Source organism: Octodon degus, unplaced genomic scaffold (genome assembly GCF_000260255.1).
Source record: "Octodon degus isolate 3935 unplaced genomic scaffold, OctDeg1.0 scaffold00018, whole genome shotgun sequence".
Taxonomy (NCBI): Eukaryota; Metazoa; Chordata; class Mammalia; order Rodentia; family Octodontidae; genus Octodon; species Octodon degus.
Window position 1 is genome coordinate 12,803,334 of NW_004524594.1, and position 26,484 is coordinate 12,829,817.

At 40.5% G+C, this 26,484-nt stretch overlaps 1 protein-coding gene across 2 annotated transcripts in view; it reads right to left on the reverse strand.

Annotated features, from left to right (window-relative positions):
- Trim44 (tripartite motif containing 44) overlaps positions 1-26,484 on the reverse strand; it is a 142,870-nt gene that overhangs the window by 55,399 nt on the left and 60,987 nt on the right. The window contains exons 4-5 of one of the 2 annotated variants that reach the window (XM_023710572.1): positions 23,357-23,376; positions 10,378-10,414 (exon numbers count right to left, since the gene is read on the reverse strand). In XM_023710572.1, coding sequence (XP_023566340.1) covers positions 10,384-10,414; positions 23,357-23,376 — 51 coding nt within the window. In that variant the 3' untranslated portion in view covers positions 10,378-10,383. Of the gene's footprint in view, positions 1-10,377; positions 10,415-23,356; positions 23,377-26,484 lie in introns of those variants that run through there. The other variant, XM_012513772.2, reaches the window with a different exon arrangement.

Genomic DNA, 26,484 nt, shown 5'->3' on the forward strand with positions numbered 1-26,484 from the left:
TCTTGCCTTCATGGTCTGTGAAGAGAAGTCGGCCATAATTCTGATGGGTTTTCCTTTGAATGTGATCTGCTTCTTTTCTCTAGTGGCTTTCAGTAGATTATTCTTGTGCTGAATTTCTGGGATCTTGACTATTATATGTCTCGGTGTGCTATTCATTGGGTTGAGGTTACTTGGTGTTCTGTATACTTTGGTTACCTGAATGTCAGATTGTTTCCTCATATTTGGGAAGTTTTCTGCTATTACTTTTGCCCATATTTTTTTAATGTCATTTGTATTGAGTCCTTCTCATTGATGCCTATTAAGTCTCACATTGCTGATCTTTGCATCATCTTGCAGGTGATGGATTATTCTTTCCTGCATCCTCATTGTTTTTAAGAGATCCTTTCTTACCTTTTCACTAGGTGCACCAGCATCTTCAAAATCTGAAACTCTGTCTTCACTTTCAATTAAAGTTTTGCAAGCTTGTGATTGAGATTTTATTTTTCTCTATATCTCTTTGAGTCTGCTTCATGCGATCTATTTCTTTCCTGTATTGCTCATTCAGGGAATCCATCATTTTTCTAATCTCCTCTTTTTTTTTTATCAATGTCTTCTTTAGAAGCAGTTATAAATTCTCTCACTGCAGTGTTTTTTTCAGATTGGGTTTCCTCCCTATGTTTCTGTAGTTGCTTCTTTACTTCAGATGCTATGAGTTCTGAGAATTCTTTTTTTATTTCAGAAAATAATTCTGCTCTGAGTTCCTCTATAACTTTCTGCTGTTGCTTATTTACTATCAACACTGTTAATTCGTACATTTGAGCTCAGCTAGTACAAAAGAATTCCACTGAGTTCCTCTACGACTTTCTGCTGTTGCTTATTAGTGACGCTATTAATTCATACATTTGAGCTGAGCTTGTGTCCTCTGCACTTGTTCTGAGTGAGCACTGGGTTTCCTCCATGTTTCTGCATTTGATTCTTTACTGCAGATGTTATTAATTCAGGGATTTCTTTTTTCATTTCCAATCTGAGTTCTTTGATATCTTTCTGCAGCTGTTTCTTTATTTCAGAAGCCGTTGATTCATTGCTTTCAGCTGTGTGATTCCCAATTAGTTCTGTGTTAGTGTCCTCTGCAGTTGTTATGGGTGGGCTTGGGTTCTGAGGTTGCATTTTGTTCCTTCTTGTCATTTTGTGTAGCACTGTCTTCTGACCTTTGTTGTAGATCTTTGTTGCAGTTATAACCTTAGCACCTACTGAAGTTCAGGTGCAGATCTACAAAGTTTGGATGTATCCAGCTGTGCCTAGCTTGGGTCTCGCTGCTGTGCTCAGCTCCTTCCTGCTGCTGCCCTTTAGGGTGAACCTGTTGTGCCCCTCTGGCAAGACGTTCTGCTCCTGGAGTAGCTGGGTGGTTCTGTCCCCTACACTCTCTGCAGGGATTGCAGCTGCAGGGTTTCACCCCAGGCCTGTATGCCAGGCCTGAGCTGAGTCTGGAGGGGACAAGGTGGAGTAGAGGGGTGAGGCAACTCTCCCACACACTCACCGTGTCTGGACTAGGACTGGATCTGGGGGTTCCAGGAACAGTGCACAAATTCCTACTCTGTGGGCAGGGTGTGGAGGGGTACTACGGAGTGATGGGGGGCATCCTAAGAGTATGAAAGAGGGTGTCACTCATGCTCCGACTGGGCTGGGACCAGTAGGTCACGCTAGCACAGGGTAGCCAGAAGCTCTCCCACACACTCACCAGGCCTGGGTCAGGACTGGATCTGGGGTTTCCTGGAACATTGCAGAAATTCCTACTGGGCAGGCAGGGTAGGGGAGGTGCTGCGGAGTCGTGGGGGGCGTCTCAAGGGGGTGGAAGAGGGTCTCACCCATGCTGTGCCTGGGCTGGGACCAGTAGGTCCCGCTGGTGCAGGGTAGCTGGAAGCTCTCCCACACACTCAACGGGCCTGGGATAGGACTGGGTCTGGGGGTTCCCAGAACACAGCAGAAATTCCTACTCAGTGGATGGGTTAGGGGATGTGCTGCGGAGTGGTGAGGGGCATACCAAGGGGTTGGAAGAGGGTCTCACCCACTCACCAGCAGGTCCCACCGGTGCAGGTTGGCCGGAAGCTCTCCCACACACTCACTGGGCCTGGGCTAGGACTCGGTCTGGGGGTTCCTGGAATGCAGCTATAGGCTGACATTTGCAAAGATGTTTTCATAGTATGACATTTACTAGTGGGCACGTACAATGATGCCAGGATACCAGAAGATGATGGAGAAATATTGCATGAAAACTACCTTAGTCCTTTAGCCACAGGCTCATGGTCCTTGTGTACCCAAGAATCACATGTTGGTGATGAATAAATTCTATCTCTTTTTGAATTTGTAACAGAATCAAAGAAAAGAGTGATGGTTGATAAATAAGACAGAGGGGATGGGACTGGGGAGATGGCTCAGTGGAATAAGCACTTCCCTGGCAAGCACAAGGGCCTGAATTCAATCCCCGGTTCCGCAAAAAAAAAAAAAAAAAAACAAACAGAGGGGAGTAAAGGCACTGAGCATGTTCAGATATAAGAATAGAGTTGCCATAAGATCTCTGTTCCAAAACTAACGTTTGTTCCCAATATGGCTTCTACAGCAGTCTGTAGTCCCCAGAACAAAGACTTTGGAGTTTGAGAACCAGAAAGAGAGCTAAAAGGAACATTTTGGGCCACAGAAATTCTAGGCTTTGTTATAAACATTTAACTTCTTTTTTTTTTTTTTTTTTTGGCACAACTGGGGATTGAACTCGGGCCCTTGTGCTTGCCAGGCAAGTGCTTATTCTACTGAGCTATCTCCCCAGCCCATAAACATTTAACTTCAAACCCAGAAGTTCAAGGACTTGTCAGAGTTTATGTAACTGAGTCATTATGAAGCCACAGCTAGGCTTACTCTTAAAATGCATGCTCTTGATCTTGTCATCCTTCTCCTTTTTTTCTTCAAATATAACCACTCATTAAGTCCTCTCCATTTTCTGTATCCTTGCTTTCCCCATGCATTCTTTTATCCTTGCTGCTACTATTTTTTATTTCCATTTATGTATTTGGTACAGGGTCTCACTATGCACCTCGGATTTGTAGTGATCCTCCTGGTTTCAGCATCCCAAGCGCTGGGATTAAAGACATGTGTCACTACGAACGAACTAGAATGCTGGCTCAGTGCACCCTGGGGGTGGGACCGACAAGGCATGCAGGACTGGGATTGTCCCTACACTTGACAAAGCAGGCGCTTAGTCCACTGAGCTATCTCGCTGGCCCACCTCACTGCTACTATTCTAGGTTTCAAACTTCAAGATGTTTCACCAGATCGATACAATACTGTTCTAATTTAGTGCACCTTCAGGATCCTTCTCATTGGAAATTGAAATATGAAGGAAAGGTAGGCATTACACGGGTAAAATAGAGTCAGCCAAGTATCCACAATGGCAGAGCAGTGTGTACAGGACAGCCTGAATACTCGTTGTTGATATTAAACTAGATCAGAAATGATCCTTCCATGAGTCCTGTAAGGAGGCTAAGACTGCTCCTTGTGCTCTTTACAATACCTTCCCTTTAAGGCAGTACTGGCATGCTTGCTACAACTGCAAAAAGATTAGTAAATATTCCCAGCAAAGGTAGCAATTACCTCGCATAGAGTCTCAAGACCTAAGTCAATGCATGTAGAGTGCTAAGCACTTCATAGGTATTCAAGCAGGCTCTCTTATGATTTTATTATTACTATTCCTGCAGGAATATAGTTCTTTATAATTTCTTGTTCATTAGCTTGATAAAGAATCAACATCGGGCCATGGGTGGTGGTGCACATTTATAATCACTGCTACTCAGGATGCTGAGGCGGGAGGACCACAAGTTTAGGAAGAGTCTATGTAATTTAGCAAGATACTGTCTCAATGTAAAATAAAAGAGCTTGGGATGCAGCTCATTAGTGGAGTATTTGCTTAGCAGCATGGGGCTGAAGACTGAATCCCCAGTGAGGAATGAGAGTAGTAGGAGGAGGTGGAACAGCAAGAGGAAAAAGACAAGGAGGAAAAGGAAGAGGAGGGGAAAAAGGGGGAGGGAAGGGACTTTAATCTATTAGATAGGGAATGTCACTGATGTAAGAATTGTGCTATAACTATTAACACAACTTACAGCAACCACAACATGACAGCTCCTATTGAGAAAGAAATATTTTGAAACAGTTATTACCTGTACCCATCAGAGAATAAGCAAGATGACCTTTAGATGAAGCCTGGGGAGATAGGAGTGAAATTCCTAAAACCACTAGAGCCTGGGTATTCAGGGATAGAAGGCAGAAAAGAGCATGAATCTCTGAAAAAGAGTCCTTACTGAGTAACACATGGGAGCACAGTGTGTGAGACAGGAGGGTGAGTTCCTTTAAAGTTGGCAATTGCATGGGCTGAGCTTTCTCTTTCCAAACAGCATTAGGATAGATACGGTTTGAGTAATGACAGCATAATTCACTTATGTAAGCATAATCTGCTAGGTTTCTGAAACACAAAAACACAGAGGAATACTCAAGAGAAAACCTTCCTATCATTTAAGGCAGCCCTGTCCAAGTGAACAGCCCTTAGGTATGTCAATCTTAGCAACAATTCCAATGTATAAGCACATTTCACATAACTATCTGAGGACCATACAAGTCAGGTAAGTTGTTCTTTTTCGTTTTGGTTTGGTTTTTGGCATGGGGAATTGAACTCAAGACCTTGTGCTTACCAGGCAGGTGCTGTGCCACTGCAGTATCACTGCAGAACAGGTAAGTTGTTCTTTAGGCCAGAGTTTGAAGAGTGAGGCCTGCAGTTGGCCACAGAAAAGCACTGGAGACATGAGTCCATACATATCCTACCAATGCTCCTGCAAAAGGATCAGCCCGAGTCACATACAGGCTATCTCTTCCATATCTACCACATCTTACTATTTGCGAAGTATTCACACATTAGTTCATTTATCTTCCCACCCTGAGTTCTACTACCTTGTGAGCTACATTTTAAGGAGAACAACAGGATATTCACAAATAGGCAGGGAAGAGACCTACACAAAGTGACAGATGAGTGTAATCAAGTGAGTCTGTTTTCCTATCCCAAACTTGCATTTTTTTCTACAACTTGAAAGGAAGTTTGCAAAGCTATTATGCATTCAAAAATGGATATGTACTATGTCCTGGAGAAGAGAGTGGTGAAAAGCTTTTATCTCATAATTATTTGGGGTGGGAGGAGGAGGAGGAGGAGGAGGAGGAGGAGGAGGAGGAGGAGGAGGAGGAGAAGGGGGGGAATTAAACTGCATAATACATTTTCCTGTGGTGACACAGATATGCAGAAAACCAAAGCTGGGTAAGGAATGAAGAAGTACTATTTCAGCAGAGGCCTGGATATGGTAAGAGACGAAGCCACATGATGATCTGGTGATGAGAATCCTGGCAGAAGACCCTGACACAGGATGCAGGCATGAAGGCCCTTGTGCAGGAAGGACTCCACATTTGTTTGAAGGGCAAGAAAGCAGAGTGGCTGACGTGAGCAATGGGCTGAACAGTCAGGAGAGGATGGAAAGGTAGGTGCCTTGTACAGCTTTATAAGCTCTTTTCCCCAAGTAATTCTGGATATGAAAAGAAAGTGAGAACTTGTGGATTGGACAACAAGGAGAGGGCAAGGAGAAAAGCTGGGAAACAGGACAGGGACAAAGCCATACATTTATACACACAATATGGGCAAGGCAATGATGCTGAGAAACATTATCAGGTTTTTGAAACTAGCAGTTAATTGGTAGGATTCTCACCCTGAGTAACTATGCTGATACCTGTGAACCAAGCAACTGCACTGAAGATAGCAATGTGTAATAGGAGGGTCACGCTTGCAATGCCTGTCATTCTGGTCTTCTAAATACGTACTTCTTGTCATGACATACCAATTATTACCATCACAAGTTTTTTTTTTAAATGGGTAAAAAATGAAAAAAAAGACACAAAAAGAAAAATTGTCACAGGTCTGTCCTGCTACAATGCTGTATATGGTTAGATTTTTAAATTTCTGTGTAAAAATATGTAATTGTTTATTCATATTCTTTAAATATTTTTCATTTTTTAAATTTTTATCTCCATATTCTGTAGGAACTTAATGTTTAACATATCAATACTTGATGGAAAATACCTGTTCCATGTTATGCCTAAGATGTTTGATATCCAGATAGTGAGATTAAGCTCAACTTATTACGTTGTAGGGTAATAATAATAAGCTTCTCTTCTGGAGGGTTAACAACCTAAGTTTGCAGACCAAAAACTAGAGAAATAGAAGGGCTGCAAGGACAGCCAACATTTTGACCATAGCCTTTCAAGGTCAGTGAAGACTCAGGACAGAGAAGAACCTATATTCACGTAACTCACTGGTGTCCCAAATTTTCTGATCAAGATTACGGGGCCACAGAGCAACGTGATTGATGACATAGAGTGTGCCTAAGGAGAAGTCACCTGGAGAAGAAAACATTCTCTCAGGCTTTCACCGAGAGCAAATTGGTCAAGCAATGGCCATGACTCATCCACATGGCTGACACTGACAAAGGATCTGCAAACTGCTGTACAGGGTTACAAGATAAATCCTGAGGGTACTTGACTGACCTTATCAGATAAAGAAGTTACATTTCTTGTTATACAGATCTTGCTTTATCTTGGTCTTAACCATCCAGCAGAAAAGTATAAAAACGAGGTATATAAAGTAAAGCCATATTAATATGCTGAGTTGTGAAAGGCTCAAGTCAACAACTTCTATGAATAACCCACTCCCTCTTGTGGACTGCTGGACTGTGTTGGATTGTTTTGCTGAATTCATGCACCTATAGTATTTAGATGCCAATGGAATACCCATTTCTGACAGGACTAAACAAAAAAAGGGGGATACAAAGGAAGGACCATTTTGTATCTGTATATGCAGAATAGTTAGGATATACAGCTTTCGCTTAATTCAATGAGAAAAAAGATTTGTACTAATAGTGTCTGTTTAAAATTTTTCAAAGGACACACTGCCACTAATTCTGTTCAAAATACTTTCCTTCACTTCAAACTTATCCCATCTTTTTGTTTGTTTGTGTGGAACCAGGGATTGAACTCAGGCCCATGCGCTTGCCAGGGAAGCGCTAATTCCACTGAGCCATCTCCCCGGCCCCTGTACTAATAGTGTTTGGACAGGATATTCTGTCTGCATCTTGTACTATGGATAACCACTAAGAAGATAAACAATGTGCAATGTATTAATTATTGAAACTATCCTATTAATCAGTTTTGAAACTGTCTCACTGATATCTGTTTCTCAATAAAATAAAAAATTTGGATATGAAGTAATTCATAATACAAGAGTTATATTATTTTCTCTGTACCCTAAAACTCACTCTGGCTTTTATGTAAAGAATAGAATGAGGAAAGTCAGGTGGAAGGTGCACACCTGTGACTGCAGCATGGGGGGAGGCTGAGCAACTCGGCAAGGCTGCTGCCTCAGAATAAAAGGAGCTGAGGATATAGCTCAGTGGTAGAGTGCCCTGGATTTGATCTCCAAAACCAAAAAGGAGGAGGGGGAATGGAGTGGGAAGTAGAGGTAGAAGGGAGGAAATGAGTTGAAGCACGACAGGCAGAGGGCAACAGGCTTCTTGGAGAGAAATTACATAACTTGGACCAGAATGGTAGGCTTGAGAAGATAGGAAGTGTTTAGGTTTGATAAATACTTGAGGGTAAATCTAACTGTATTTGTCAGTTAAGTGGATCTGAAGTACAAAGAAAAAGAGTAGTATGCTGAAGATGGCTCCTAGGTAACTGGCCTGAGACAGACAAGATGATACAATTTACTAAGAAGACAAAGTCAAGAATATGGAAAATCATTTGGGGCACGGAAGAAAAAAAGTTCTGTGTTTTGAACAATTATGAAAGCGAAGACACGCAATGTAGGAGGTGGCCCTCCTCTGAGTCCTGACTCTCAATGCTTCTAATTCCGGCCAGGCAACCTGAGACAAGTCACTTACTCTCATGCAATTTTCTCATCTATGTAACATGGGAATAGCAAAATGCCTCTCAGGACTGACAGGATAAGGGAATGAGATGTCCATATACACCCTGTGAATTGGAAATGTGCTGAGGCAAGGTCAGTTTTCTTGTTTCACTTGTTACTTCTGCTAAGTGCTTATTTCAAAGACTCATATCTGAGTAAACACAATTATGTCTCCACAAATAACACTATAAAGACCTAATTATATCATCTAATCCTATCTCATGTTTAAATGCTAAGCATATGAGATCTATACTGAATACATGGAAACTGTATACACACTCTAGCAGTTCACCATTCTCATAAATGTCTGGAAGCTAATAAGCACCTCCTGTAACTGTAAAGGCCAAAGGTAACTTATATTAAACTCATGTAACTCAGTAAATTTAGTATGAAAATACTTCTGCAAGTTTTTCTTTTCCTGATGTATACATTTTCACACACACACACACACACACACACACACACTCTCTACCTTATTTGATTCTTCTTATATATAGAATGGCTACTATGTCTCTGGATGACTTAAAGAAATTGAAAGTTCTGAAGGACTGGCCTTTCTCTCCTGCCCCTCAACTCTGAAAGTTATGATTTTTTTTTTTTTAAGGGGCCAGGGAGATAGCTCAGTAGGATAAGCGCTTGACTGGCAAATGCAAGGATCTGAGTTCAATCCCCAGTTCCGCCAAAACAAAAAAAAAAGTTATGATCTTGGTGTATAATCCATTTGGCATCAAGATCTGGTCATGTTAGCGAAATTTCTGACATACCAAAATGCTGAGCACTTCCATGATTGTTAACAGAGAAAAAATACAACTATTCATTAGATAAAGTATTTAACAATTTGCAAAATCATTTTCTTGGTCCCATGTGATACCCATGTAATAACTAGCACACATATGAGGCACAATTATCCTGACACAAACTGACTTAAAACTAGAGGAATAAGTCATTGCTGTGCATTCTTTCATATTTGGTAATGTTCTTTATTATTGTATGATCCATGTATTCATTGAACCAGTATTTGAAGATCCACTTTATATCAGACAATGTGTTTGATGTTTGGTATCCACTAATATCACAGCTTTTGGTACTATTAAAAACAGTACATCTAAATTTAATGTCAATTTTTAAAATACCACAGCAACCCCTTCAGGGCCTCTTTTACCCAGGAATGCCTCCTAGTTTCTGCTACGGCTTATACCTAGATATTCCTCCAAAGCCTCTTGTGGTCACAGTTACAGAAGTTTTAGGAGGTGGCTGGATCTAAGGCATGTGAATGTGGATATAGGTGTGTGAATCTGGATTAAGGGTCTAGGGATTGGATTACTTTGAGGATCAGCACTGTTCTGAGTAGGGGTGATGGGAAGCCTGACTCTAGGTGTGGATGGAATTGATCAATAGGCTTGTAGTCTAGACAGAATATAAACCAACAGAAAGAAGGCAGGCTTGCTGCTTGGTCTTCCTGCCTGCTCTGCCATGAGCTGTTTCTCCTCTGCTATGGACCTCTGCGTGCCAGCCTGGCTTGGAGTCAGCCAACTACGGGCTGAAATGTGAGCCAAAATATATCTTTCCTTAACCTTCAACTTGTTGGTATCAGGTATTTTGTCTCAACAATGAGACTACATTTCACAATCTACATCTTTAATATGTGATTGGTAGAATATGTCAATGGCAGAGAAATGGTACAGGAGTCCCAATTATTTGAAAGCAAAGTAAAAAAAAAAAAAAAAAAAAAAAAAGGAGATTTCAAATTAAGAAGAGAGGGACTCATACATTTATTATACCATCTTTATGGGTGGCAAATAATTAACAGTATGCCCCACCATCTGGTGGAGAAGAATCGGCATTCCCCAAAGTATACCTTGAGGGATACTTTCTAAAGAATATTTATGTGAAAGAGGTTAAAACAGTCTTTTGATCAATGTGGGATCACTAGGTTGAAGAAAATAAAGAGAACTCATAACCACAGGTCTGTTTAAAGCTTTCATTATGTCATGGTATAAATGCCATGGTATAAACTTGTAGAACTTCAAGGCGTAGTAAGAACCCTGTGCTAAATTTACTAGACCATGGAAACTTGAGAGGAACAAGCTGACAACTCAGATAATTGTGTTCAGTATAATATACTTGGGAAGCCCTGGGAAATTGGAAGCATCAAGAAATTTCCATTTATTGGGGCTAGTGAGATAGTTCAGTGGACTAAAGAGCCTGCTTAGGCAAGCCTAGGCAAACACAGGTTCCGCTGTTCAATCCCCAGCATGTGCCACACAAGCTCCACCCCCAGGGCAGGCTGAGCCAGCCACAGAGTCCTGGTGTAGTGGTGCACTCCTGTAATCCCAGTGCTGAGGAAGCTGAAAGCAGGATGGTCACCAGGAGTCCGAGCTGCATAGTGAGACCCTGCAACAACCAAATACATAGAGAGAGAGAGAGAGAGAGAGAGAGAGAGAGAGAGAGAGAGAGAGAGAGAGAGAGATTCCATTTATAGATACAAGTAGGTGGTGGCAGGTTCTTTAAGCTTGCAGGGTTGAATACACACAGAACAAATATATGCCCATGAACTATCGACAAGATCATGCACTAAGGAGGCAGGTGCACTGGGTTCTGCTTTCTACTACACTGCAACATCTAACAGTGCCTGACACATACTGGACATTTGATAAAATTTGTTAAATATATGGATAAAAAAGGAAGTGACAGAGACTCATGGCGATTTCAGAATTAGTGGTCAAAGTTCTTCTGGCTTCAATTATTTCAATTTCCATATCCAGACTTCTAGACACTGATTAATTTATTTTCTTAGAACAAAAGACTGACAATTATTCCAGTAGCCTTTTGTATCATGACCCTGATCTAATCTAGTAAGAGAAAGTTGACACTGCTGTTGGTAGAGGAACAGTACATTAATGAGATCTCCTTGAAACAATCCCATCTCTATTATGAAGGCAAAATTACATTTTCCAGCATAATTATTTGTCAGTCGAACTCATATCAATATCAATATCAAGGGAAATTTGGTACTGCTTCACTTGCACATCAACTTAGTAGTTTGTCAACTCTCTGGAAAATGGTGGATAAGCTCAGAGCTTTAAGTAATGATTATAAATCTGCATTATCCTCTTCTATCTTTTGCCTATTTTCCTATCAGCCAAAGAAACTGGGCAAGAACAACCAATGGGTTGTCTAAAAATGTGTTTTTAAATTATGCACTATTTACATTCTTAAGCTCTTGAGTTCTAAAATGTAAGCTCTTTGAAAGCAGGGAACTTGAATGGTTCTGTTTACAACTGTCTTCCTCGCACAAAAGACAATGCTATAGAACAAAGGAGATTTTCCATAAATACTGCTGAACGTATGTTGTCTTTCTCCTCCTTCTAACACTCACTGTTTTAAAATAACTCCCTCTACTTACCCACTCATCACAAAGGAATACAGGAAAGTCTCGCCAGTGCTGTGATATTGTTCACATAAAAACTACATACTGCAGAAGTCTGCTTGAAACAGATCATGAGAGGAGATTTGGGCAGCTGCTTTGAACTGCATAATACAATGTCACCACCTTACCTCCTCTTACAAGTCTTAACCTTGAGTCCTAGAAATAAACTAGGGATAAAAATCAAGACCTGCACTTATTCACCTGATCAGGATTTGAAATCTAGGGCTAATCTTAAGCTTTGCACCTGACAGAATTCAAAAACACAATCGAACATTCTCCAGTTGTAACCCTCCAGCAATTTTTATTTTGAAGCTTATGTTACTTTACTAGAAGTAATATTTTCCTGTTTATTGTACAGTAAATTGCTTTTATCTACTTAAGTCTTTTTGGCAGTGGGTACAAGACATCTCCATTGAGTTGTATAGGTTCTACTGTATAAATAAACTCAATACAACAGGATTCTGCATTCTGAGTTGCCTTGCTCAAAGTACTGAACACCTCTGGCTCTGCTGTGAGAATAACAATAGTGACATAGTCCCAGGCTGCTGTAAGGATTACAGGAGACACTAATCTTTCATGTGAGTACTTGGCTACTTTCATTAATACAATTTGTGAAGGACTGAAGACTAATTGCTATGAGGATCAAGTACCCACACAATCTGGTCAGCTTTCAACGAGTCCTCCTTTCACCTTCTAATAAGCTGTTCTTCTCCCACTCCAGCCACAGAAGTGAAACTCAAATGCTTTGTAGGCCCTATTTTATCCCAAGCATGAATTCTTCCTGTGGAGTTTAGATAGCATTTCTGGATTACTTCTGGCTGGGTAGTGTCATTTGGGGAAATCATTCATCTGGCCCCCTGCATTTCTTTTCATGGCCTATATTCATTCTCTTTTCTTCTTATGCTTCCTTAAAGAGCCTTGGTTGGCTGAAGGGACCTGAACCCTTCACTTTGTTTATCAGAAATTTCTAACCAGAGGGGATGAGCGCTGCATGCTAGGGGCACGCTGGGCTGGAGCATCTGTGTCTGGCCTTTTCATCCATACAGCTTGCCAGTAATTGCTAAGTTTTCCCTCCTGCAACAATTATTCCCCATCTCTCTCCCCACCCCCACCCCACCCCCTAGTTAATTATCAGTTCTGGAATTAAACTGCTTGCTTTTCCTGCTGTTGCCATGGCAATGGTTGGCCTGCACCTGCCACTGGGTGAACAGCGGCTCTTTCAGAAGAGCCAATAGCAGTTGCTGGCTGCACAAAAGCCAGGGAGTAAGCTACTGTTTACCTGTCTGGGGAGAGAAGTTCCTGTTCATTCCACCTTAAATGTTTTCCTGGCAAGCTCTTCATCAACTTTCTTCTCAAACACCTTAATATTCAACAAAGAAAATCTGAAAGAGTATTTTTCCTAATAAACATTCCTATTGGCTTGTCACAATCCTATCCATCAGCTTTACTTACTAGCAAGCAGCAAGTCAGAAGATATAAATCTTCCAGCACCTGACAAAGGCAGTAGAGTATAATGGTTGAAAGCACAAAACTCCAAGCCCTCGAGATATAGGTTCTGATACCAGTTGTATCACTTCTTAGCTATAGGACACAGCTTAATAGCTGAAACTCTTACAATATCAATGTCCCCACATACCAAAAGAGGATGAGAATAACTATGCACAGAGTAGCTTTAAAGCTTTGCGGTAATATATAGAGATCTAACTCCCATCTACTGTTCAATACATCTGGTCTCACTATTATTGCAGGTTAACTATCATTCCTAGATAATCCTAAAAGCTTTAGAACAGTGTTGCTATCCTGGTGACTGTTAATCTTTATCTAGATGGTAGCAACACATGTAAGATAAAATGGCATGCCGCCCCACAGCATCTGGGCCAAGATGCATCTAGCAGCCAGAGCAGTTAAGAAAGGCTTTTCTTGCTGGCTTCGCTGCAATTCTGTCAGCTCCTCCCTCCTCGTACTGTTTGTCTCATGTTCAATCTCACTTTCTTTAAACAGAATTGATGGAACCCGAGTATAAGGGGAAATGTACTAACCAAGGAAGCAAAATGCTTTTCGATTTACACCCACACTGCAACCTGCAGCTGGTGGCCCTGTCAAGGAGTAAGAGGAGAGGCATTCACATTAAGGCAGTGTTTCTCCTCCCTGAAATCCCTGGAGGTGGTGAGAAAGTATTTCCTCCATGAACCTGCAACCACTCCTGTTTAGGTAATAGGTTCAAACAAGTACATTCTGGCCCGTGGCAAAAATGTCAGGTTTTAATTTATTTATAATTTTTATTCATTTTAAGGAGAAAAAAAGATAAAATAGTGATGAAACAGTTTCAAAACAGGTTAGTAGGACATTTACAATAATTAATACATTGCATATTACTGTCTTCGAAGTAGTTATTCAGAGGACAAGATACAGACATGGTATCTTTTTTTTTTCTTAGAACTAATCACAAATGTATTATTTATTCTTAGATGGTAGACATCACAACAATTTACCTACTTTGGATTAACTGATGTACAGGATTAAAAAAATATGTTTTGCACATTCTGAAAGTTCACAGATGTCCTATGTTCTGCAAACCAGGGGAAGAGTTATTTAGAAGTTGGCATCTTAATCACTTAGGTATGGATTTTGTTTAGAATTTACGATGCTGGACAAAGGGAAGGGAAGTAACTCTCCAAAGGGCAACTTCCAAAGAAGCACCCACTGCTAAGAGGAAGGACTGTAATGGCGATCCGCTCTGGCAGGTACCTATGCGCAATCCTGTGTCTTGCACGAATCCATTCCTCCTCACTCAGAAAGGTGCTAAGAATCCTCCACCATGGAAGATTAGAGGTGCAGCTCCTTCCTGAAGCACTGGAGCATCATCTTTGTCCAGTGTGATCCATGCTTTTACTGATGATCTTTTCCATGGAATAGCTATAGTTTTCCGTGATTCTGTTTTCCTCGATGCTTTTCCTGAAGCATGATTCACATCAGCTTGCAATTGTCCTTTTCAGCTTTCTCCTTTTTCCCTGCTTCTATATAGACATTTTCTTTTCTTTCTCCTAGATGGGAGGAAAAAAATCTATCTTTTCCTCCTACTCATCTGTGTTTTATTTGGTTCTCTATTTTAAAAAGGTTTATTTAACAAGAGTAAAGAAAATGGAAGTTTGGTCATACTTAGATCTCATATGTGGGGGAAACTTACAGATGAATAAGTCAAAGAAGTAGGTAAACTTGGGTATAAATTTCTAAAGAGGAAGGGAGATGTTGGTGTTACAGGGAGAGGAGGTACAAGTTATGTGAAGGCAACAAGAAAAGTATGGTAAGCAAGGGTACATTGTTTTATGTTTTTCTTTTTTTTTATGTATTTGGTATAGGGTCTCACTAAACAGCATGGACTCATAGTGATTCTCCTTTTCTCAGCCTCCCCAGTGCTGGGATTACAGGCATGTGTCACAACACCTGGACTGATTTGCCATCTTAGTGTGCCCTGGTGGCGGGGCCGACACAGCATGTGGGAAAGGGATCGAACCCTGGTCCCTGCGTTTGCCAAAACAGGCTGCTGAGCTATCTCACCAGCCTTAGAAAGTGTAAATTTTTTAATGTAGACTTAAGCAGCCTTTTCTATTAACAGTCTTCTGATACTCACAGAAGAGCATCCTTAATGATGGATATTTCCTTTATGGAAATAAATTCTACTTCCCAAATGGAAACTTAGGCACTGCCACCAAACTTTTACCATGTCTGTTGTTTTTCAAAATATATTAACTAGCTCAAAATATCTTCATGCCAAATAACTATATTTTGGGGGTGGCAAATTCTGGTATTTTACATTCCTATGCCTTTTCTCATTTTAGAACTCATTACTCAGTTTCTTTTAAGTCCCCTCACCTTTTTGGCTCTTTTCACTCTTAGAGTGAGCGAGTTCCTATATCCCCTCAGAATGAAATCAAGAGAACAAACTACTTAAGAAATAGAATCTAAAGACATGATATCTTGTCTAAGCAATATTAGCACAAACTTTTATTCTCAGTGAACTGAGAGAAAGTAGCTGTATATCTATCCTAACTTTCTTGTATATACATAATTTATTTATTTTCCTCCCCCTCTTTTTTTCACAACAAAACTGTCTTTTATTTACATGTCTGTAAAGTCAGTAACGCATGACACTAGGTTGCTTATCAAGTGATAGCAAACCTTAACCAGACAGGATGTTCATCTCAGGAGTGAGGTAACTTGTTTGCTTTAGGCACTGGGTCAAGTGCCACCTACATATATCTGATCGATTTCCTAGCTTCGTGGCTCCATCAGCTTTTAATTTTACCTCAGGTCTTATCTGCCTTTCTTCAAGTTCTGCTGCTACAAACCTATTGTTCTAATTTCAAGGAAACTTGCACTTAATGACTCAAAACCACATACCAACTAGAAAAGGAAAACAGAAAGAAAAAACCCACCAGCATGTGCTCTCAGCATCTGCTACAGATGCCTGCTGCAGGCTTCTGGATAAAATGGTTATATGTAATTCAGCCACACAGAGCTTACCAAAGGAAAAAAAGAACACTTGGAAGCTGTTGGGAAAATGGAATTACTGACCTCGTGCCTGCCACTTACTGAGAAAAAGCCAAAATATGCTTGAAACAAGCAGGTTTCTCCTAAAATGAAAAAAGATCATGAACAATTTTGCTGTGGCTACCCACAATGAAGGGGAATAAGCAAGGACATCAGATTTAGTTATTCTTAACTAAAGAATACTCGTGACTACCTAAAATCTATTGTGGTTAATGTCAGTCCAAAATATCTACAAAGAAAAAGAAAACTAGACCATGACCACATGCTTCAGCATAAGGGACCAACACGGTATTCTTTCATATCAACCCAACTGTCTCACTAGCTCTTAAGAAAAAAAAAACACCTGTATTTTCCATTTGGAAAATATTGGTGCTTTAATACTGTTTTTTCCCCATTAATTTGGAAGGAATTATTATCATAACCACTTTCCAAACTTGATTGTAAATTAGAGAATAGAAGCAGTCACAATAGGAATATAACGAACACAAATCAAGTGAACAATTTCCTTTTACAACTACTTTATCTTACTTGCTTATTTTTCTACATAAAATCTCATAGCACATTTGCCTTTAAATGTAAGATATGAAATCTATGAGGCATGCAGAAAGCAAACAATATACCCATAACCCAGCATGAGATGTAACTAGGAGAAGAAGTCCTCAAGACTCACAAGTCTATCTTGCTTGAGAAGATGGCACGGTCAAGAGGTAAAGTGTAACAGGAAAAGGCTCAGCTCTTTTGGTGCCTCAGGCACGGCCAACCAGAGAGAACCTTTACGAGCTGGACCCAACCCACCTTTTAGTCTCACTAATAACTTGCTAGTACTCATGCAACACGAGTGTTTTCACTCCTCTGAGCCTTACTAGGTGCTGAGTTCTCTGCTTGGATGGCCCTTCTGTCCTTTCCATTGAAAAGGCTGCCCTATCCATCTGTTAAAGCCCAGAAGAAATGCTGTATTTTCCAATTCTTTATTCTGAGTTATTTGTACATTGCTCTACATCCAGTTTACCTGTTTTATAAGAACCATTATAGGGTATTGGTGAAGAGTTTGCTCTCTGGAGTCAAACTACTCAAGTATGGATGCTGGCTCTACCACTTTATAGCTATGTGATCTCATGCATGGACAATCTCTCAGTCTTTTCCTCTTAGATGACAAATGAAGATAGCACAGAAATACACATTAGGACTATCATGAGAAATAAAAGATCAAATATACAAATGTTTAAAATACTTCCTCAGCACTCCAGAAATACTTCTTTGTAAGTTATGACAATTATATTGCGCTAACATATGAAATTACAACAGTTCATTTCATTGTCTTTCAAACTAGACTTTGATGTACTTAAATTCAGGGACAAAAATCGCCCCCTGGGGTTTAGAATAGGGCCTGGCACACTTTGGGCACTCTAAGATACATGCTGAAAATATTAACAATAGAATTCCTCTGCAGCCTTCTTTTTGAAAGGTTAAAAAAATAGAGCTCCTGGTAAAAGTGTTATCCTGATAAGCTCTGAGGTCAAATATACAAACCAAGTTAGACTACCAAGAAGCATAACTAATGCAGTGGATGGCAAACAGAAGTTGATCAGGGAAGAGCCGCAGCATGCAAAGTGACATCCAAAGCTCTTTCCACTGAGCTTGTCCTTAGCATGATGGAACCAGAAAAGGTAGAGAGATGTACTGGTGTGGAGAGAGAAGCTGCTCCTGGACACACTCCCACTTGCACGCAGATGTAGTAAGTCATGTGTTCCCAGCTGCATTTTCCAGCTGTGAGCAGATTCTCTGGTTAATAAGCAACACACATAAAATTAGGCTGTGATACATAAACCAACTTCTAAAAATCAATTACGTTAGCAAGGAGGCTTGGTTTTGGTACAGATAAGCAGCACAGTGCACTGCCTGGCTTCATCCTTGATCTGACTAAACTAGGAGATGAACAATCGAACCTCAGCTCAGATTCTGTAACACAGAAATGTCAGAGATAAAAAACACTCTCTATGCTGAAGCACACCTAGGCACTGTAAGCCCACGATGCATACTAAGCAGCCCCGATAGTTCCACTACCTGTCACAAACACGGAAACAAATTTCTCTTGCCTTCAGACAGCCCTCCTGAAATGCATATAATGCAACAACCAAATCATGAATTTTCAAGAGGCAGACGAAAGAGTCCTGAGCACATTACTGACCTAGTCTTATTTCTATAACTTCTACATAGTGAGAAAGAGAATATTATATCTAAGAACATATGGTCGTTCATTGGAGGGTAAGGTACCTAGCATGTGGCCCCAAAATAATTTTTAAGGAATCAAAATGGAGATTTTTAAAAATTTACCAGATTATCTAATCTATAAGTGGATTCTTTTATGTTGTATCTGATAGATTTACGTTGCTCATCACAATTATATCTCCAAAACAAGCCAGAGATCAGGATGAGGAGAGAAGAGGGTTGAATTTATAGGAAAATTAACAACAGTAAAAAATGTGAAATGACTTGCCCAAAGTCACAACATCACAGGCAGAAGCAAGAGCAGAAGCAGGCCTGCTGACTCGGCTAGTGCCTACTCCTTTACGACATGCTTCCTGTTTGATCACAAAATCAGCATGGGTCACATCCACACTGATCTCAGCAGGAGCTGCTTTTGCCTGAATAACAGGCAGCTTTGAAGATGAAAAATTCTGGAGGCTCCAAATACGGCTGTTGCTAATAGTAGAGCAACAGCTTTACTTTTACTTTAAAAAAAAAAAAAAAAAATCACAGAAAACCTCAATAGCAAATCAAAATTTAATCTGATCTCACTCCTCTTCTGAACACGAGAGTTTTAAGGGTCTTTCCTTCTCTGATGTCCTCCCACTACACAATTGCTCTCACACTAGCAGATCATACCGCCACCCCCTCTCCTTGAATATATATTACTTCTCAGCAGGCTCTGGCAAGAGTATAAGGAGCCAATCTGTGAGGGAGTGAACACAAGATCTTCCATAATAGCAGAGAGAAGACAGAAAATTGCTGCCAAAAGTGTAAATTGCTTTTTTGCTTGAAAAGAAAAAACATTCTGGGTTTCAAAGACACCTTCTTACAAGATGACTCCACAGCCGTTAATATCCATGTTTTACATATTAGGCCTTTTGTTCTTCTACGCCCTCTGAGAACCCTTGCCAGATACATGACTGCATCACATGGATCTGAGGAGTAACCCACCAGCCGGTGAGCAGTGGGCAGCTATTAGGAGAGGTCAAGGGAAGGCGTGGCTGGCTGCTCCCTAGACAGCACTGCTTTGCTGCTGGCATTCTGAGGACGCTGTGTGAAGATGAGACAAAGAAATAGCCTTAAATAAGGACAGAAGCTAAGCCTAAGAGCCTCTCTCTTGAGAAGCTGCCTGCAGAAAACCAAAGTCAGCAATTCAATGTCAGAGCAAGTAAGAGCTCCTGGGTTGAAGGACCAGACCAAAGTGATCCCCTAGGACTGCGTACGAAGCCCACAGAATGGAGTAGGTTGGCCCCTAGAAGACAGTGCAGGAGACTATTTAGTGCATGAGCCCTGAAACTAGAAGACAAGCAAGTCCTAATTGTCATTCACTAGCCTTGTGGTACAGGACAAAGTCACTCTCCAGGCATTTCCTTATTTGACAAGTGGGATAATTATAGCATAATCTTTATATAAGGATTAAATTTTAACTCATGTGAAGCATTTTAGACATAATTAACTTTCAATAAATGATAGCTATGATTAGTATTATTTTAATTAGCAGGATAACTATATACTAAAGCTCAGAGCAAGAAGCAGACATAACCAAAAGCACATTATCCGGCCACCTTACATCAAAAAGTTTGGCAAGTCAAAAGAGGAAAGAGAAGACAAGCAGAGAAACACTAGCTGGTAGAAAGGACAGAAGACTTATTTATTATTATTATTATTATTATTATTATTATTATTATTATTATTATTATTATTTTGGGCAGAACTGGGGATTGAACTCAGGCCCTTGTGCTTGCCAGGCAATCGCTTATTCTACTGAGCCATCTCCCCGGCCTCAAATTTCAGATCTAAAACAATCTGCCCAGAAATGTTAACTGGCATATACTACCAAATGGTAGTTCAATACAAATCAACTTAATGGAGTCAACAAGTAGGAATTCGAGGGCTAAAATATATGACCCCTCTTGCTTGCTCCTCACAGGCTCACTGTACCAAAACGGCTTTGTCAAGTTCCAGTCCAAGAGAACCCTGCTGACACCCATGGAAACCTGGCTCAAGGGAGACAGGCTAACATCCTGGTGCTACTGAGGAAACTCTCTGTCTTGCCACTGCCTTGTTTAGTGGCATGAGGGGATCCGCAATTAAACTCTAAAGCCAAAATCTTGTACTCAGCAGTATTTCTGGAGAGTGTTACTCTTTTCATAAGGTCCCTGTGTATGTCTAATCAATATGACTCTAGCATGTGGCCATGAAGATAAAGTGAGTCGAGTGTGCCTGCTGGATTTGAAGGAGCTAGAGCTAGTCCTGAGACTAAGAGATAGTGCACCAAGGAGAATGTGGTGTTTAACTCAGACTTCAAATGGTGAAAACCTGATGAATAACTGAAGAATACACTGATTTAAACCCCTATCACTGCTAGTCAAATAATACAGCTTGGATGTGATCTGAGCCCCAAAGGTTCATGTGCTGAACACATGGCACCAGAGCAGAGATGTTAAAAGATGGTAGGGTGTGTATGGTATGGGGCCTGTTGAAGCAGATGAGGTCAAGGGAGCATCACCCTGCAAGGGGATGCAGCAGGTCTCATGAGGCTGAATTAGTTCCCAGAAAACTGGTTGTTATAAAGGAGGTGGCACCCTCCACTCCTTCTTCCCTCTGCAAGTTTTCCACCATTATGATGTCATCTACCATGAGGCCTTCACCAGAAGCAGTTCAGGTACTGGCGTTATGCCCTTGGACCTCCAGAGCTGTGAACTAAAGATGCCTCTTGTCCTTACAAATACTTAGCTTGAGGTATACCATTATAGAACACAAAGCACATTACTAAGAGCCCTACTCCAACCTTGGGTCTTCATCCACCTCCAATTTATTTTCCATTCCAATGACATGGAGACTTATAAAACCTAAACCTGCTCATGTTGATTCCTATTTCAAATTCTTTAAAAAGGGCCCAGGGAGAGAGCTCAGATTAAGCACTTGCCTGACAAATGCAGGGTCTTGCGTTCAATCCCCTGTACCGCAAAAAAAAAAAAAAAAAAAAAAAAAAAATTCTTTAAAGGCTTCCTACAACTTCAGCATAGAGTTCAAACATCTTAGTTTGTATGGCACTAAATGACCTGAATGCTACTTTCCTTCTTTTGCTCTTCTCTATGAAGACCTTTTACACAGTTTTTTCTTCTATCTACAAAAACTGGCCCTGTCCTCTGCCTGCCCTCTCAACCTCCAGCCTCCTCCGTGTCATATAACCTTTCCTGCTTAGCCTCCCCTCATCACCCAGACGTTGCAGCCCTTCCTCACACAACCTGGACTCAGCTGATCACAGCGCTGTCCACAGTGAGTGCTTGGTGGCTGCCTGCCTCTAGTCTGCCCTACAAATACCTAGTTTGTATTCACCACACATACCCAGAATGAAGCCCAGGGCCTGATGCATAGCAGGGTCACAAACACATTTTAAGTAACTAAATGAAGAAACACAGGGAGAAAGGGACAGAGGCAAGGAGGTAGGAAACCACAACACAGAAAGAAACTATTTGTGAGCATGGCTAAAGATGGAATTAAGTTTAAAGCAGGGTGCCTGGGACTCTGGCCACAGCAGAAAAGGAGCTGGACAGTTCCTCATCTTTCTAGAGCAGAGACTGAGAAGCAGTTTCCAAGGGAAGGAAGCTCTGGCACAAGGAGAGGTGAGATAATGTTTGATACTTCTTAACTATCAAGAGGGCTTAGAATGTGGGCAGGGAAAATGAAAAAGGAACTGTATTTGTTAGTTTGAGATAAAATCAAAGGAATGTCAAATACTGGCACCAGTAAGATAACCTTGGACAATTCATTTAACTTCCTTTAATGAGGCACTTGAATGAGATTAGTGATGTTTAAACTGGGTTCTGAGAAACCTGGTCTCTGCCGAAGCTCCTCAGGGTCTAACAACACAGAGAAAGATGGGTTTGCCAATAGTGGTGACCCTAACTTTAACTAGAGAAAGTTTCTTACACACTGAGGTTCTACTTAAAGTTTTTGGGGTTTTTTTTTGGGGGGGGGGAGAAGAATATTTCTGCTAGAAATAAAATCCGAACTGCAGTGGCCTGACTGATTTTCTGATCCCTCCCAGGCTAGCAGTTTCTGAGTCTATGGGACAGATGGTGTCTATCTGCATGTTACATTCTACTTGGTACAGATCCCCAGGTGTGATGACACAACTGCAGCAGTTCTTCTTTTATTGTTATTATTTTTATTTTTTAATGAGAGTAAAAATTAGAATTAAAGCAAAAAATTACAAGTGATACAGAATTTCACTTAAAGTAATATGAATTTCACAGTCTTTGTTACAATACATAGTGTTGTCTTCCAACCAATTATTCATATCACCAGATATATGCATGTAAAATTGGAAGGAAAAAAAAGAAAAATATATAAGAAAATTTTTAAAAAGTACCAACAATTGAAAAAAAGGAGACAAAATTAGGTATCATCTGCTCCTTTCCATACACCAGCAGAAATGCACAGTACAGTTGTCCAAAGCATCCTGCTTATATACACAGATAAATCTCTTTTTCTGTTCACATTGCTTGAGCAAAATACTGGAAAGGTAAGTAACCCAAAGTCCAGGTTCAGTGCAAGGCTGAGACAGTAATGAAAATGCACTTTCAGCAGAATAGCACAAAGGCATTTTTTTCCTAAGCAAAATTTTATATACCTAGGACTTGGACTCATTGTATTAGTATCTTCAGGTCAGACACAAAGATGTTACAGGAATAAAGAATATTCCTGCAAAGATCTATAGCCCATTAAAGAGAGTCAAATTCAAATTAAAAGAGAACAATGCAAAAATGTACTTAGTGGGCCCACCTGATAGTACATAAGTACAAAAGCAGTTCCAACTTTTTCTGAACAAGGTATTCTGAATGTGATAAAGAATAAAGAAAAGTCACTGTCATTACAACTTTCAAGTCTATCTTTATCTGGTTACAGACAGGAAGTGACACAGATAGTGAAGGAGATGGAAGTCTTAAAAAATAAGATATTTCAAAGTCCTGGCTTAAAATGGAGATCCCTTTTCTGTGCTATTTCCTCAGCTACCCATATATGTGGGGCATTAAAAGGCCACGAATGTCATCCACTTCAATTTTGAGAAAAGACAAGCAGTAATAATGTGATCTTACCTGGGTCCTTCCTCATCGCCCTGAAAAACAACAGAAAGAAACAGGATTAGAAATCATCCTTGGTAAAAACTGACTTAGATTTCTTTCTTCTACTCTTTTCCCAATCTGAAGGCAAGACTATACTTAAAAAAGAAAGAAAAAAAAAAGAAAAAGACAAACCAGTGGCTATCTAAAGACTTAGATATCTAAGGATTAAGACAAGGTCTAATATAAACCCTATGCTCAAACTGCCCAGCAGCGACTAACCGATAATTTGCCCTTGCAAGCGGAGAAGTGAATGCTCAGACCTAGGAGGCCGAAATAATAGCCAAGCTTTTTTCTTTCTTTGCCTGGCAGTATTCAGTTCTGGACAAACTGAGAGCCCCAAAATAGCAGCAGGTCTTAGGCAAAAGCTGACCAGCTGCAAAAGAATCAAGCTGTTTCTTTTAGACTCATTTCTGCCATGGTCTAGCATTTTTATGTCTAAGCACATACACAGCAACTCTAATAGACAACATACTAAAGTGGAAAGGATACCAAATTGGGACTCAGAAAATACTTTTTAAGTATGTGCCCTTAGGCAAACTGATTAATCTAAACCTAAGATTTTTTCTCTATGAAAAGGTATTTCTAGCAATAAATAACCTACATCATTCTTTAAACAATGACTTCTTGTCTATTCTGCAAAAACAATGTGTGAATGTGATTTGTCCAGGCATCGCATTCTTTCAATCTAACTTTATCAATATCAATCACAGCAGATTCCTCTGACTGTCCTTCTGTGGCCAGACATCATCTTTCAAATGATTCTTAAGCCTTTTCTAAGAGCATTCAAGACATAGTATCTTTTCTCATCCTTAGTTATTCAGCATGGTCTCATCAGAGAATGTACCTCTGGTTGTATTCTCCAGAGAAGAAAAGAATAAATCAATGAATGACTTCTGCTAGTATTCAAAGGACAATTAAGTGGGAACCAGACATTCTGGGTTCAGATCTTGACTGTGTCACTTTCATGATCTGTGACCCTAGTCAAGTGATTTCTCCTCTCTTAACTTCAATTTCCTAATTTGCAAAACAGGGTTGTACCTATCTCTTTATTATAGGATGGGTAAGAGCAAATAACTTACAACCATCAAGCCCAGTGTCTGAGACACAAAATACACTCAATAAAGGGCATTTATCAATTTCAGTGGTAACTCAGTAAGGTTCACTAAGAAGCTACTATATATAGGTGCTAAAGATTAAATAACCCATAATGATCTAACCACTCAGACGGTCCCAATCAGGAGTATGAGAAACATGCAGAAAGAAAATTAACTACAGCTAAATATGTTAAGGGATCTAACAAAGACATAAACAGAATGATTTGAGAGTCAAAAAGGAAGTGATGAATATTGCTTTTTCTTGAGAACTTGGGGAGGGCTTCACAGAGAAGGTGACATTTACATGGCTGCTTGAATAAGAATTTACAGGCTGACAACAGAGACAGGTGGAAAGAGCACTGGAAGGGCAAGAGCAAGGATAAGATTTAAAATATTTATTGCTTAACGAACTCTGAGTTCAGTGGAACTAGAAGACAGGGAGGCGCGTGTACCTTGGGTAGGGGGCACAGGAGCAAGCTGAGGGTGGGGGGAAGCTGAGAGTAAGATAGAGACAAATGGACACTGCCAGGCTGCAAGCCTGTGAAGGACAGCTGCAGCCAAGGAGGTAATTTAAACCAGACTACCTACTAGCGAGTGAACAGGAAGGGCATTTTAACACACTACTTGGGGCCTGTGCCAGTAGTAAGAGTGCTAATCATCCATATTCCAATGAGAGGAAAGCGGGCCGAGTGGTGAAAGGAGGACACAGGCACAGTGGGAGCTTTCTCTGAATTCTGATCAACTGACATGTCTCATGAGAACTATAATACAGCAAGAGAAAGAGGCACATGATTTAAATTTCATATGAGTTACAAAACTATCTGTGGTGCAATTAAAGCTCAACACAATTTTTCAATTATCTTTACATGTCCAACCATAACTCTCTCAGAGTACCTAAACTTTTCCCCATGATTTACAGCAAGGCCCCCTCACCATCACACACTTAGTGCAATGGGAGTTCTGAATTATAAAAACATGATCACAAATTAATTCCAACACTAAAGCTTTTGGCAATTTACTCAACTTTTCCAAGACTCACTTTCTTCATCTGCATATGGAGATCCTAATTCTTACCTCAAAAGGTTACTGAGATAAATGAATAAATTCACGAGAAACACTAAGCAAGTGTCTGGTACATCACAACAAATGGTCCTCATTATCTTATTTTCCATGATTATAATTAATAACATATCTTGGGGAGAATCAGGAAGGAAAGATAGGGAATGAGGTTTTGCCACAAATTCATCTGTTTCTGCTGCTTACTGATGTGCTTTTCTTTTCAAAAACAGCAGTCACTATCACAAAACATAGGGAAGGCCTCGATAAGTGTTACCACTGAAAGTATGAGTAAAGCAATGATGAAAATAAATACACACACATGAATTCGAGGCTCACTTGAATAGGTCAGCACTGAGATGACGAACCGACCAGTGTAAGAGGTGCACAAGCTCTTTCTGCTGCCCAAAATGTACACGCTGATCCCTAAAGCCTAGCTAATTCCTACCTACCCTTAAGATCAAGCCTTCCTCGGACACTTCCTCACTCAAGAGTGTAGGGGGATAATCCTCCTCTGAACTCCATGTCTGTGGAGCTCGTCCTTCTAGACTAACACTCAAGAGAGGAAACTGCTGATGACACCACTGTACAGTCTCCATCTTTGGATTTCAAATCCTGGAAAATAAAAACTGTGTGTTGCTCATCTCTGTATTCACTGCACCAAAGGCAGCACAAGGCACACAGTAATAAGAAAAGAAGGTATGCAAGGTGGAGCAAGGCTGAAAATTAATTTCTCTTCCCAAATTAATTCTAACTTCAAGAATATTAGAAGCAAAGGTGTATTAAGCACTAACTCCCATCTAGACAACGTGTTAGATTTGCCAGTGCTTCCAAGTCCCTCATCCTGGAGGTTCCTGGTCGGCAGGCTGCAATTCAGGGCAACTTCTCATTCCTACCTCCACCAGCGGAAGTATTCACCTAGATCTGAACAACTTACACCTCAAGCCTGTT